Below are 15,742 nucleotides of genomic sequence, written 5' to 3' on the forward strand. Positions count from 1 at the left end.
ATGGGGGCTAACGCGCCCACCGGTTACGCTGACGGCGGACAACTACGACGCGAAAGCCAAGGACGGGCGCCGAACAGCTATCGCTGCAAAAGACCCGGTCAGAAGATAGCGCCACGTTTTCTGATTGGAGCGCTGTCCTCTGCTCTTTTAGTGCTGAGCATTCAGTCTTCAAATCATCGACTGCGTGCTCATGCAGTTGCCACTTGTGGACTGTTCCTGATGTCCTTCGAAAAAATGTCTTTCGACTGCGCTTCGCTATGTCGCAACATCCTCGCGGGATTCGTTTGTTAGCTCGATGCGCAACTTATCAACTTCGCGCTTGGCAGCGACAGTTGCAAGAAACAAAATAACTTCAGACGACAGACAACAAAGCAGACCGGTGGACGGAGTTTCAGCCACGTACGCCGCTTTGTTGCCGCCCATCTCAAGGGCACTAGCAGATACATGCTTATGTCCTCACTGTTACCTGGTGTTGAAGCTTGGAAGCGCCGCTATTGCGCACGGCAACTCAGTCAGTGATGAGAGTGAACCGCCACGGAAGGTTGCAAGTTTTTTGTGGGAACCCGAAACTATAGGAGAGCGATCGACGATTCATGTGGATGAGAAAAATGTGTTTGAGCCGTACACGCCTCTTGTTGTAGCCGCACAAGTAGCATACATTTTTTTTACCGCCACCGTACTCGCGCTGACTCTCAACCTTTTTTTAGAGCTCCTGAAAGGAGCGAAACTAAGTCACTTCTATCATGCTTGCTAGATGGCAGCACAGGGTCTGAAACTATCTAATAGCAAGGTTTTTAAGGCGCTCACCGTCCTTCCACTGCCGCGTCTGAAATTCCGTTCGCCGGAATATTGTACAAATTTTTTGTTCCAGGCCTCATTGTTATAAACACCCACAAAGGCACCTTTCGCGACCGGCAGCACTGAAGATGGTAGCGAACTGACAATTCTAAATTGCATGCAGTATAAGTCAAGGTAATGGGCCGGTATGCGGCCGAAGTGAACGAGGAAGACTCGAGGCCCACCTGCTGCGCGCGCCACGAGCATTCTGCTCACAGCGCGCGCACTGAGAGCAAATGCCGCCCGTGACCCGGCCACAACGTTCGCTGCTTCAGTTTTGAAGAACATCCACGTCTCATCGCCGCCCTTCCAAGCCGCTACCTGCACGCCGTGCGGGGGCAAGACATGGAGCACAAATGCCCACCGCGGCTACCGCTCGCCAGTGCTTCCAGGTGAGGCGCCTAGCTGCCAGGCAAATCCGGTATTATTAGCTTATGGTGTCTTCGGTTGGTCGCTCCCGCGATCCGTTTAAGATTTGGCAGAGTGGGAGCCGCTCTTGCTCTGAGCGCATAGAGAGACTAGTCAAGCCGAATGGTCAGCGAGTTTTTAGAGCGGAAGTGCAGTATGCAGAAGGGGGACGTAACTTCCGGAACCGCTGCTGATGTCAACAGTAGCCGCACGTAAGGTCCCTTGATTACCTTTAGCCGCACGTGGTCGCACACAGTTTGCATCGCGGTCGCCGCTTAGCCTGTAACGATCGCTACCACGGCTTTCCGTCCTACGGGACGCTCATTTTTCGAACATCGCCTTGTGGATAGCACTGTCGTCCTCGTCAGAGCTGCTGCTGGAATCGCTGTTGTCATGCGACAGCAACACAGACCGCGTTCCTAGCGTAGTTATCCGGCGTCTCTTGGACATTTTGCCTCACACAGCGCGGCACCCGCAAAACACAACACAGCAAGGACGCTACTACTGCGTCAAAAGCCTACACTTGCTTCTGCCTACGCGCAGGGGACGCCAAGTCCTCGCACCGCTTTCGCGAAATGGCGGAAGTGGCTCTTTCACGTGGACACATCTCGGCGCCGCTCCGACTTTTTTCTCGGCACGCATCAGAACGCTCTGAGCTGAAGGCGAGCGCTCACAAAGAACCCGCCGAATGTAGTCGGAGCGGCCGGTTTCGACCAGCCAAATGTGCGGTCGCCTCTCAGAGCGCTCTAGAGCGATCTAAAGCGACCAGTCGAAGACACCATTAGAGACTTGACCTGCCTCTGGCAAGTGGACTTTCTAGCAATAGGGCTTTCCCCAGCAGGCAGCTGCCGCAGTTATCAGCAGAGCGTCAGGTCTTAATGAGCGGCGCCTGGCGACATTAGGGAAGTGGATGTTTGGACTTAAGTAGCATTTTTCCGTTTCGTGATCTTCACGAAGTACACCTTAGCAGGGGCTGTGAACAACGGTTTTCTCGCGCACAAAGACAAAACCGATAGCTCCTCAACAAGCCGGAATCAGACCAGCAGTTATATCACGTGTTAAAAGAAATTGTCTCCCAAGGTAGAAACGCGGCAGCCCTCTGCAAATCTGTTCGCGTCAGGCGATGCACTCAAAATCTGAAAGGAATAACAAGGGGTCAAGTTGTCCGGTAGGTCACCCCCTTTTATGAAAAGGAAGTGCGCTAAAGCACAGCTTACGCCTTTACTCGCATATATGCGTATTCATTTTTGCATCATCGTTTTTTCAGTTATGCTCTATTACAAAAAACCGAGATACGACCCCTGTCGACCACTATTCTGGAGACTTTTCTATCTCGATTTCTTTCTTAATGTTAGAACGCTGTGCGTGCTGATTGTACTCGTATTACATAAATAGGGATGGGGACGGGGGGTGTACACAAAACTGCTCTTCTTTTGCATCTTTGTGCTGCGCGTCATTGCTGAAAATATGTTATGCTCTATCTGGAGTGGACTTTCTAGCAATAGGGTTTCCTCAGCAAGCAGCTGCCGCAGTTATCAGTAAAGCATGAGGACTTAATGAGCCGCGCCTGGCGACATTAGGGAAGTGGATGTTTGGACTTAAGTCTAAACATCCACACGAAGTATTCCACACGTGCGCTGTTCCCATGACCTCGCGAGCGAAACTCACAGCTACTGAAGCCGTCGCCTCGCGCTCGTATAGCGTCCACTACACTGCGGACTTTGTGCAATTGATTACATGCCTTCAGCCTTGGTTTAAAAGTTGGTTATTTCTGCAATAGAATTAATGTTATGAGTTAAGAGTGAAAGCGACGGACGGTGCCCACTTTCTTCACACTTTTTTATAACCTTGGAGGCAGCAATTTAGTAGCCCTTCTTCACACCGCAGCGTTCCTAATTATGGAGCAGAAATACAAGGAGCGGTAGTCTCGCAACATGGATATTTTCAGACCACGTGATTCTAGCCGGAACCACGTTGCTTTCTTCTTCCATGGACCGAAACTTAGAGACGTCATTCCGATACAGTAAGGCATTTGCGAAAAAAAAAGCTCTCAATTAAATGCTAGCATATTCTCCCTCCGAACGTAACTATTCCATCACTGAGAGGGAGTGCCTTGCACTTGTTTGGGCGTTAACAAGATACCGCCCTTATTTGTTCGGGCAGCCCTTCTGCGTCGTTACGGACCACCATGCCTCATTTAGCGCATTTAAATCGAGGTCTAAGTAGTGAGTCAGAATGTTTTGTGTCCCGTTTTGGCCGAGCATTCTGCTCAGTGCCGTTATGGCACCGAGGAGGGCCAGCAAAATATTCTCTGTGCGCGTTAACGGCCAGCTGCAAAGGGCAGTCGCCGAGAAGGTATTTTCGAATGTCTTTTCTTCTTCCGGCACTTCTGGCAAATGCCCGCAGCGTAGGCAAGGCTGGCCACAAGGCGGTACCTGGCGGCGGCCCACTGCGCTACCTGGTGGGATCGGCGTTGAGCCTTACTCAGTGTCCCCCGCGACGGCTGCTGCCATTCCTGCCCCGGCGTTACGCAAGGGGAGCCTGGAAAGTGCTGCAGATACTGGCCGCATTCTTGGTCGCTCTTTGTCTCACGCGCAGGAAGCTCATGGTGCGTGGACACTGCATCTTAGTTTTATTTGCTTCCTTTACAACGATATCGGGCTCTCTCTAACAATACCTCGCTAAATCTCGGGCTCTCTAATAATACCTCGCTGCATAAGCCGGGGGCACAGTTTGGAAAACATAAAATTCTCTGCAAGGTCAGCGAAGCGCAGACGAGATAGTTTAATTTAATACTGGTTTAGCTGAAATGATTACGTGTACATGACATACAGGATAGAGTAGCGGCGGTCAAACTGCCAAGGACAGCGCAGCGTCCACTCTGCAAGCGCTCGTACATAATACTGAATTTTATTGCAAACAGGTGGAGAAATTTTAAATGGACAGCAGGAAAAGAAGCTTAAGAAACACGGCACACTCTGCAGTATCGAGGCGGCGACTACATGTTGGCTAATAAATGAGGCATAAGTTGAACAACCATGCATTACACCAGTGGAACGCCGCGGTTCTATGACTAGAAACCGCATTTTAAAGTTTTCTTCGACTTCTATTTAGATGTAACGGTCAAGGAGTATTCTGAGAAAAGTGCTGACACATTTTCTATATTATTTGCTGTATTTATAAAAGGTTAAAGGTCTATACTGTGTCTCGTCAAAATGTAGCACACTGTGTAAACCTCTGCTCGCGTGAGGAAACCACGAGTGAAGATTAAAAATTCGCGAAATGTTTCTGCTTTAAAAAACATGCTCTTTGCAGGATTTCAGAAAATGAAAAATTATGTTACAGACATGAGTAAAATATTGTCATATGAGATAAGTCAAATATTTTTAACAAGCAAACAGCCGAAAGCTGAACTCAGGCCGGCAGGCAGGTAGGCAGAGGCAGGCAGAGGCACGTAGGCAGGCCGAGGCAGGCAGGCAAGCCGGCAGGCTCCGGATTGTAAGCAAACTGAACACCCTGTCAGGTAGAAGCTAAATTAATAACTGATCGCCAGAGGTTGTTCGGGGAAGAGCAGCTTGGGTGGCACAAGGCCAGCGGTGGCAGCGTCTGCCATCGCAGGGCAGTGGCGCATTCTTTAACCTCTGCACCACTGCGCAAGGAGCGGTATGAGGACTCCCATGGACATATGAATGTAAAGTTGAAAATGCCGACTTCCGCATTTTTGTGCATTAAATCATTAACGCTTATCCTTAAGGCGGAGTGCTTAAGTCTCCCCTTAAATTTTTCTTGTTCCAGCAATCTGGAGCGCGTGTTTTCAATAGGTGATCTGCTTCATCGCGGATTTGGAGAGTTGCTCATAGCTGTTCGCCGATTGGAACTTGCCATAAGTTTGCGCGCGGCAGTACACGTTACATATGGCCTGCTTCTTGCGTTCGAGCGCAAAATATTTAGACTTTTATTTTTTTGTTGTAGTAAATGTCCATGCACGCTGCACTGGAAGTGGTCACTATGATTATGACGAATCTCACTGCCTCTATACCTCCAGCCAATCAGATGAGGAGCGTTGGCACAAGCTTGAAAACGTTAGCCTTCATAGCGCCGCTGACCAGTGGTGCCCTTTTCTACTCGAGGTTGGTTATTGCCATAGCTCAAGAACCTTTCCGTCCAATTGCACCACTGGCCCATGTTGCCAGTGCCGCGTACACCATAGTGTTCGTGGTTGCGTACATACCAAGCAACCCTAGACAGAAGCATTTTTTAACGGGAAAGGTTTTATGAACCCAATTTATTCATTTATTGTTAGATTTCGCTATTATCATCATGATCATGATCATGATCATCATCATCATCATCATCATCATCATCATCATTCTGACTACACCCATTGCAGGGCAAAGGCCTATCCCATGTATTTTCGATTAAGCCTGTCTTTTGCCAGCGGCGCCCACCATGTGCCCGCAAACTTCTTAATCTCATCCGCGCACCTAACTTTCTGCCGCCCCCTGGTGCTCTTGCTTTCTGTTAGAATCCACTTCGTTACCCTTAAGGACCAGCGGTTATCTTGCCTTCACATTACATGTCTTTCCCAAGCCCATTTCTTCCTCTTGATTTCGACTAGGATGTCATTAACACGCGTTTGTTCCCTCACCCACTCAGCCCGCTTCCGGTCTCTTAACGTTACGCCTATCATTTTTCTTTCCATGGCTCGCTGCGTTGTCCCTAACTTAAGCTGGACCCTGTTCGTTAGCGTCCACAATCAATATAACCGAATCTCCCGTCGGCACGCTTGGCGTTAACATTTTAGCTATCGTGGAAAACGTTCCCTATTAGTTTCTTATGGCAGCCTTAACTGCTCGCTGCAAGCGATCGAATAAACATTTAAAGGATGGTTTTGGTACGCATGCAATAAAAATGACAATACCGTGAATATTTCTATAACTGTACTTTACAATATTGCAATATTCATATTTCTTCAAGAATACTCGACAAGTTGCTGTGGTATCATGATAGGAGCGTGAGCACTTTTCAGTACTCCTTGCTTTCCTGAAGTGAAATGATGTACAAAGGAGCCAGCCATTTTAATGTAGCCTGCGCTTTTAGGGCTATTGACCGTAGTGCAGAAAGGCTGTGCCATAAATTTACGCATAGGCAACAGGGACTTAGCGCGGGCCCTTTTCCTTTACACTGTGCACGCAGGGCGACTATGCTCACGTTGAAGACCGCAGCGACGTGCAGAAAATCGCGGACCTCCAGGTGGGTTGGCTATGTTGCTAGTCATCTTTAGTGCCAAATGAAGAAAGAGGTGGCTAAAGCCTAAACCTGAAAATGTCATGAAAGAGCAGGATACAAGACTACCAACGGAACGCTGTACTGCGCTGGCCAGTGCATACAACAGGCAATGACAAAAGAGAGTCTTAGTACAGCGAGCTCTGCTTGGCTGCGTGCATAGCGGAACTGCAGGTCCACGTTGCGCATGCGCAGAGCGCAAACGGGCAAATAGCGTTAGTATACGGATGTAATTTTAAGGTGTCAGCGTTGCGGCTGTGGCCAATTTTTCGTGAAAACGGTGGTATTCGTCGAAGCCTGAACCACCCGCTTTAGCCCAGCAAGCAGCCGTCAGCCTTACGTGTCATGCCATGTATAGTATTCTTTCTCGAGATGTTTGCATTCAGCATTTTCTCAACCAGATGGCACCACTGTGTTCGAATTTATTGCACATACTTTCACTTGTCCAGCCAGTGATCCGACACATTGGTAGCACTAATGAGCATTATTTCTATAATTTGCTGCAAGAAAGTAATGCATAATATTTTGACAGATTAGATACGGGGCAACCGTTTTAAAAGGGCCTTATGCCGCCATGTAATGTAGATCGCGTTTAACGATCGCAGAGGGCTATAGTGAAGCGGTCTGTGGAAACAAGTCGCTAGCGGCACGTTAAAGTAATTTTTCTCAGGTCCTGCTTCACGCCAACGTTCTGCTAAAGCTCACTATTAACGCGCGCTGTGCGCGCACTGGAACCAGTGGATGCTATCTCATTTATTGATGATGCGAAGGAGCACATAGTTACGTGGCGGTCAGCCGAAGAATGAGGCGCAATGAACGATGGTAGAGATACGATTTAATTAGGAAGCGTGATTTCTTGGCGAGTTGATGATCAAGAGAATATGATTAGATGAAAGAGATGAATGTATTCAAGAAAATATGAATATTTCTCTCAAATTTGATTTAATGATCGCTGGCGTAACGCGAGCGCTCCGTCTTCTTCTTCTCCTTAGTAAGCATGGCACATACCCACGCAGGGGGATTGGCCAAGGTTCAGTGGATAATCCCAATGGGGTATTTGAGCGGGAAAAAATAGGTGGGAGAAGAATAAATCAGTATAAAAATTGGAACAGTCAAATGAAAAAAGAAATATGAATTGACAGGAATAGAATCGAGCATTTTTGGACATGCGACAAAACTTTGTATACAGCTAACAAGGTAATCGATCAGTTGCACTTATGTAATCATGAAGGTAGCCGCAGACGCTGCTTAACGGGAATCCCTTTGCGCTCGCACCGAATGAAAGAATAACTGGAAGGGACAGTGGGAGTCCTAACCTCGAAAGAAGGACCTCCAAATACTGTTTTCTCTGAACTGCGAGCCGCCGGCAAGAGAGGGGAAAATGATCTATTCTTTCAACTTGCCCACATGATACACAAAGGTTTGTCGCAGAGAACCCACATCTTCATAGGTACAAATTTAAGTGAGGGATTCTACATCGCAGGAGCGTCATGGACACTTCACAAAGCCTTGACTTACACCACCGGATATTCCATGGGTACTTTAGGTGTTGAAAGTCCATGGTATTGAGCAACGGATCACTCAAAGTGGCTGAAATATGTTGGAACCGCTGGAAACGTGAAGCTGCTAACAGAATGAGGTGAGGGACGGGATATATTACAGGTGCGCTGAGAGCTGACCTTGCCAATAAATCAGCCACCTCGTTAAAATAGACGCCTGAATGCCCAGGTACCCAGACCAAACGGATCTCGCGCACTGGGCTCGGAACAAAAAACCTAAGTGAACGAGTCAAGAAAGATTTTTCCGAATTTTGGAGAGAGACAATAACTGAAAGGCAGTCTGTAAGAATAAGAACCCGTGCGACATGTCTGGGAATTTTGAGAAGAGCCAAACCTATGGCCAGAAACTCTGCGAAGAATATAGGAGTATAATCTGGGATACGAACGGAATAGCTCCAAGCCAGCTCCTGCGAATATATCCCAACCGCCACCTTCTCACAGCTGCCGGAGGCATCAGTGGAGATAACAGTATGAAGAGGAAAATTCTGTAGGTGCTCAAAAAGGAGGCCATTTAGGATATTTGCTGGCATATGTTTCGCATGGGACGGGAAAATATGGTCATAATAGAAGACTGCGCCAGCCTGCGTATCTGCAACTCGTTGCAAGGAGATCAGATTAACCTGAACCGGGGATAACAGATTCTGCGTGAACTTAACTTGTGGAAGCTGATAGCGTGGCCAATGATTAGTGAAAAACAGGTGTGGTTGGAACAGAAAAATGGGACTACGAACGCCGGGGGCCGGGTGAAAGAACCTGAGGAAAGTACGCACTGTTAGATGTTGGAAGCGGGAAAAGAGATCGGGGATACGGGCTTCCAGATAAAGGACAGCGTTTGAAGCTGATTTTGGGAGACCGAGGCATAGCCGTAGGGCACGCCTTTCCAGTAAAGCTAATGTCTGTAGCTTGTAGTTTGCGCTACCAGAGAACAAGACACTACCAAATTCCAGAATAGGTCTCATATAATCCTTATAGAGAAACTGTAACGTGTCACGACACATGCCAAACTTTTTATTGCCAACTCGTGTCAACCGGCCCAGAGCACGTTCCCCTTTAATAACATTATTCCTAATATGGTGCCGCCAGTCCAAGCTTTGATCATAAGTAACGCCTAGGTATTTAACCGACTCCACCTGCGGAATTGCAGTGGAGCGGTATACTAGCGAGATGCACAAAGGAGTGTCGGGCGGAAATACCAGCACGCCACATTTGCTGACATTAAGTGATAAATATAATTTGGTTCAACCAGACTTCAATAGCATTCAGGTATGCCTGCAAACACTCGTATATTGCATGAATATCCCTTGCTGATGCGAAAAAAGCTATATCATCTGCGTATACATAAACTGCAATGTTTGGATGAATAGGTATGTTCCGAATCAATATGTTGAAAAGCAGTGGAGACAAAACATATCCTTGCGGCACACCTCTTGATTGAACATAGGTATTAGAACAGAAAGATCTGTCTGTACAGAACAAAAATCTATCTTTTAGAAATTCACAAATCCAAGCATAGATGTAGTGCGGTAGAGGTAGTTGAGCAATATTGTTAATTAGGACCGTGTGTTCAACGCTTTCATAGGCTTTAGCAACATCAAGTGCCACCAAGGCCGCAACTTCTCTCTTGCGCATTGAGAGTCTTATTCGGCTGTCGAGATCCGCATGCGCGGACCATATTGAACAACCGCGACGAAAGCCAATCTGTGCGGATCTGAGGCCGTTAATGTGATGAACATGCTCTGTGAGGCGACTATGCACTACTCTTTCTATTAGCTTTACTAAATTTAAGGTTAAAGCAATCGGCCAAATATTGTCTAAATGAAATCCATTCTCTGCATTTTTGAAAAGTAAAATTATTTTCGCAATTTTCCAACTGTAAGGAATCCAGGTGTTTTCCAATGACGCATTTACAATATCCAGAAGGTGAGTTGGAAAGTTTTGCGCTAAAATCTTTAACATGCCCACAGTAACCCCATCAGATCCCGGGGCAGCAGACTGCATCGAGGAAACAATTGGGAGGCGTTCCAACACGTCCACCTCGGGATAGTCCGAGCTTGGGGTGAGAGAGTGCAAAGGTTCTGTTTTCTGCACTTGGAAACGTAAAGCCAGCCCCTGAGCGATACGTTCAAGGTGTTGCTTAGCTTCCTGCGGAGACAGTACCATTGACTTTATGCGGTTGGAGGCCGGAGAGTTGTTATTCTGCGCTATGAATCTTTATAGAGCCTTCTTATTCTGAGGTTTAGAGAGAGATGCGTTTAAATTTTGATTATAATCCTCCTTTTCTTTTGTAAAAGTTCTTTTGAAAGATGCAGAGTAGGACTTATAATTTATCCAATTAGCTGGGCACTGATTATAGGAAAGGCTTTTCCATGCTGCTTTTCTAAGGCGACAAGCTTTCTCACACACCTCCGTCCACCAAGGAGACGGCTGTCTGGCAGGGGCAGTAGCGCACACAGAGAATACAGAGCTTTCAGCAGCATCTTGCAGAAAGGAAATTGCCCGCTGAGCTCTTCCTGCTCGACCTGAGCTAACTATGGAGGGAAGCGAGGCAGATATCAATTTTTTATACGCAATGTGATTTACAAATATCATGGTTGCACCTCCTTTTCTGATAGGAGAGGACATAATAGTAAAGGTTATTGGAAAGTGGTCACTAGATATACCTGAGTCTACTGTTGACCATGAATATACCCCAACCCCACGAGATGTCAATGTTAAATCTATAACTGAACGAGAAACTCCACGCATAAAGGTCACTGCTCCGGAATTGCAGCAGCGCACTGCATTCATAGACATCCATGACCAGAGAAGCTGTCCGCAGGAGTCAGAGCGACTACCCCAGACACTTTGGTGTGAATTAAAATCCCCTGCGATGACTGTGTTGTTTGCTCCGCTCAGTAAGGTATCCAAACAGTCTGTCCTGTGAACACCTACAAGAAAGTAGGCGTTAGCAATAGTTTCTGTGGCGCACTGTGGAAGGGAGATTTCAACCGCCAACAACTCACTGTCAGGGAGCATAACTTTCTGCGAGATTGATGCCTGGTGGCATATTTTTGTAGAGATCATAGCTATTAACCCACCACCCCTGTCATTAATGCGATCTACCCTGAAAACACGGGTTTTTTGTCATTGAAACTGATTTAAATGGAGAGAGCCACGTTTCTTGCAAAATCGCAATATCTGGATTATGTTTACGAAGAAGTATTTGAAGATCCGTGAGAGAAGAAAGTACGGAACGGCAATTCCATTGAAGAACTTTTAGACCCGCCATGATTATGGACTGATGAAAGAGGCAGCAACAGCCTCCTTCAGCACATCAGTCTAGGGGATTAGTTTGGGGGGTCCTTTCTTTGCTTTGATTTGCGCAACAGCTGACTTCGAGGGCGAGGAAGAAGCTCGGCGCTTCTGGGAAAGACAGAGCATTTCAACATCCGTGTTACAGATATCTACGTGAAAGACACTGCCTGGAGCACTGTTGGTAGGCGGGACTTGGGACGCGTCATGAGGCGACATGGAGTCAATCTTACTAGCAGCACAATTTAGGAGCGATGCAGGCGTCGCCGCCGAAACAGATGTTTGACTTCTGAAGGCAGAGACAGGCCTGCTACAAGTTGAGATAAAGCCTCGGTGAAGTTGCACAGCATTCGCTCGATCACCACAGAAAGAGCCTGTTCTACTGAGGACACTATCTAAGTAGTCAAATTTTACTATATCTGCAACAGAGCTTCGCGCACGGCTGGCATATGTATTATTCTTCCGATCCAGAATTGCATACGCATCTGCTCACGAGTATCGCTTCGCTTGAATTATATCTAGCAAGCTTTGCTCGTCAGCTCGCTTCGAGCAGTGGGCATCATCAGCTGGGTGGTTACACTTGCAGAGGAAACACTGGGATTGATCAGAGGAGCAGCTGTCATCCGAATGCCCTTCTCCACAAACACGGCAGCGGGTCGCCGATTTACGCGCTTTACCACTGTGACCGAACCGCCAACAGTTGGTGCATTGAAGTGGACGGGGTTGCAGATGATCCACACGATACAGTATCGGGCAGACCTTGAGCTCAGAAGGACAGGAGGAGCCAGCAAAAGTAGTTATAACTGATTCTGTCGCTACACGCACACTGTTTAATTCTCTACTGCACCGGTAGACAGAAAGAACCCCTACACGTGCATCCTGAAACTCCTCCAGTATTTCCAGTGGGGAAGATGCTGGGTACACTCCACGAACAATACCTTTAGAGCATGCGAGCTGTTCAGGGATGAATGCTTTCACCGCTAATGACTGAAAAATTTTGCACTGGAGCAGGCCTGTGACGCAAGAAATGTCAGATGACTTGAAAACAATGCCTCTACGGCCGAACGGTCGCACCTCAGAGATCTGGAGGTACTGGGTAGTCAGAGACCTTAGTAGTAGTAGTAGTAAAGACTTTTATTCGACCATAATTTATAGGCCGAGCATGTCGACCGCCTGGGCGACCAGAAGCCGCTGTTCTTCTTCCCCTTCAGCGCCAAGCCAGTCGAGCCAGGTGGTGAGACCTTAGCTCCTCCTGAAGAACCTCAGAGTTTTTCATCTTGATCATTCCTTCACCGATCGGTACGAGCGCCACGGGGAGGACGTCAATTCCATTTTTCCTAAAAAGGTCCAGCGGAAAGCTTTGGGTGGGCAGGCTGGCAAACCAGGCTGCCGATCCTCCGCCCTCGAAGGTCAGCGACATACCTGAGCCAAACGCTCCCTCAAGTGCACATTAACCGCGCTTACAGACTTAACCTTAGACCTGGCCAAATTCCCCACGCAGAACGGCCTTACCAGAGATGAGCATGCAGACACCACCAGGAAACCACAGACACCACAGGAAACAGCCCTTCAGAACCGTCCCACACCAGTGCCAACTTCGCCGTCTTCGTCACACTACCCAGGCCTACTAGCGACCGTCCTAATCGTTGACGAAGAGGCGCACGAAATGGTGATGAGCTTCAGGGGATGATTAAAAAGTAAGGAGAAAGTGATGAGGTTCTGGCCGCCACGAAGAAGGAGATGGGCGAATGATTCACGGTCCACGAAGCATCCCAGCCGCAGGTTGCCAGGAGCCGACGACCGAGAACCTTGGACGCACCGAACGGCATGGGCAGGGGGGGGGGGGGGGGGTGTCCTCCAGTGTGGGCAGCGTCTCGGGTCCTTCGGGTCATGGGTTTGTGTCGCGGGAACGCCGTGACGTGGTCGTGTCTTGTGGTCGGTGCGGCGATGGGGCTGGGGTGAGCGGTGAGGTCGGTTCAGGTCCAGCGGGCTGGGGCACAGCCGCGCGGGGCGGACCAGGCACACACGGCCGATGACCACGGCAGCCGGAAGACGCCGAAGCTCTGGGACCAGGATGGCGGTGAACATACCCTGCACCTCACACCTAATGTTACCTGGCGGCCAGCCGAACACTGAGGCGTGATGAACGGTGGTAGAGATATGATTTAATGGCCGCTAGCGTGGCGCGAACGCTCCGCCCCACGCCACTTCCAACTTCGTCTTCTTCGTAACAATATGGTCTCTGATGTATAAAACTAAAATAGCAGGAAATGTCTTCTTTGCAGATGGTTGTCCGCCTATAATGGGATTTCATCACAACGCTTCCATTCTCTTCCTTTTAAAACTGCGCGCAACAGCCGTGGACAGAGTGAGTAGGACGCGCACACACAGCGTAGACTCGGTCGTAGTCATTTCGCGGAGTTTGAAAATGAACGAAATCCACCAACTAGCCCGACAGAACACACATATTGCTTCCCCGCGGAGGAGTGACTGCACGTCACTTATAAATTTTAAGCGCTCGATTCTTCATCATACGAAAGCCACATAACAGAACTTTTCCCAGGGTCGCGTCACCATGATACTGACATTATGTTCTGCTGGTTACACCACGTATTAGTTTAATGGCGCATTAGGCCATGATGCACGGCTGTTGCTACTCTACATACTGCCCGTCCATGCAGAAAATTCACGAGGGATGCAACCTGTACGTTAACACTGAGGGATGAGCACATTTGTACAAGAAATACGGCTTTCAAGTAACGTACTTTTAAACTCTCAGGCTGACACAAACATTCTGAAGGGACGAATTGCACGTGCGTGTGACAAAATGCACATTGTCTTCAATTGCGAGATTAAGATGGATTTTTTTTCACTTCAAGTCTTGCGCAGCATGCGGCTCTGCCTCAAGCTGTAAAAGTGCTGAGGAGAAGGGTGACGCGCTGTCTACTCCTTAGATCTTGCTTGTTTCTGAGTCAGAAAGGCTGTTGTTCAATCACTTCATTCAATCGCTACTTCGTCTTCTTGTAAGCACACTGTTCGCCCGCGACCAGAGGGTTACACGGGGCACACCCTACGCGAGGCCTCCAAGTGTTAGCTATAGCAAAAGAAAACCAAGAAAAAAAATGGTAGCTGTTCTGAAATCACTTCCAATGCCTCGCTGTCACCAAAACTAATTCACATAGATGAGCCTCCTTTGAATACTTTACCATCTTGATATCTCCTGAGGATGCCACCAAATTATCCAGACGTCCTCATCAAAGACAGAAAATTCTTAGTTCCTTCTCAGTGCATCACGAACAAACATCCTCAAAAGGATGTCCTTAATTTGTGCACTGCGGGATAACGCGAGGATGAAAATTTCGCAAACGTCGTACAAACGTCCTCTCGCGAGACAGTGCTATGGCAGTGCACTGAATACAAGACAGTTTTCATACAAGCAGCTGTCATTGCATAAACCAGCAGGTTTATTTAAACGAAATTTGTGCACGATAATTACATAATCAGAAGAATTATTCTGACGAAAGACGAAACATGTCTTCGGAATGCATATAAAAAAATTGTTTAAGCAGGCCTTACTTATTTTCATGTCACTGGGACGGGGGAGTTGGACGATTAGATTTCTGGCCAAGATTATAGATGCACCGTGGCGGAAAAGAGCATGGACCACACTTCGACGGTTAAACTCTTCTGACGGATTACCTAGCGAAAAGTAATGTGTGTTTGATGCATGTGCAAGCAATATTTACTTTTGCCGTTGCACATAAAGGCAGCAAATATTTAGATTTCCTTTACGCAACGTGACAGAAGTCCTTGAACACGAACCATGGTGCTGCTTGTTTTGGTTTGATTTAGGGGGGTTTAACGTCCCAAAGCGACTCAGGCTATGAGGGATGCCGTAGTGAAGGGCTCCCGAAATTTCGACAACCTGGGGTTCTTTCACGTGCACTGACATCGCACAGCACACGGGCCTTTAGAATTTCGCCTCCATCGAAATTCGATCGCCGCGGCCGGGATCGAACCCGCGTCTTTCGGGCCGGCAGCCGAGTGCCATAACCACTCAGCCACCGCGGCGGCCCCAACGAACGAACCATGGTGCATATTGTCACGTAGTGGTGACGGCAGTCGAAGCAGCGATGAAGACGGACGAAAGGGTCTTCTAATAGAACTGTTTATTGGGCTGACTTGCACCCAAAATGGACTGAATCACTCGGCGGTCGTCGAACAGAATGCCGGCCGCTGTCGGCCGTGCTCAATTTAAAGCTGATAGCGAACTTTCGGGATAAAGAGCGCTAAGTTACTAGAACCTTCCGGAACAACGTAGAATCAACTCTGCCTGGCTGCAATCAATCTAGATAAATCTA

The 15,742-nt window shown here is 48.1% G+C and overlaps 1 protein-coding gene across 2 annotated transcripts in view; it reads left to right on the forward strand.

The window, feature by feature from the left end:
• Positions 1 to 1,092: 1,092 nt before the first annotated feature.
• Positions 1,093 to 15,742, forward strand: part of LOC144097492 (beta-hexosaminidase subunit beta-like) — a 55,877-nt gene continuing 41,227 nt past the window's right edge. For both annotated transcript variants that reach the window (XM_077630203.1, XM_077630204.1), the window contains exons 1-3: positions 1,093 to 1,229; positions 3,652 to 3,853; positions 6,442 to 6,498. In XM_077630203.1, coding sequence (XP_077486329.1) covers positions 1,183 to 1,229; positions 3,652 to 3,853; positions 6,442 to 6,498 — 306 coding nt within the window. In that variant the 5' untranslated portion in view covers positions 1,093 to 1,182. The remainder of the gene's footprint in view (positions 1,230 to 3,651; positions 3,854 to 6,441; positions 6,499 to 15,742) is intronic.

This window comes from Amblyomma americanum, chromosome 7, assembly GCF_052857255.1.
Source record: "Amblyomma americanum isolate KBUSLIRL-KWMA chromosome 7, ASM5285725v1, whole genome shotgun sequence".
Classification (NCBI taxonomy): domain Eukaryota; kingdom Metazoa; phylum Arthropoda; class Arachnida; order Ixodida; family Ixodidae; genus Amblyomma; species Amblyomma americanum.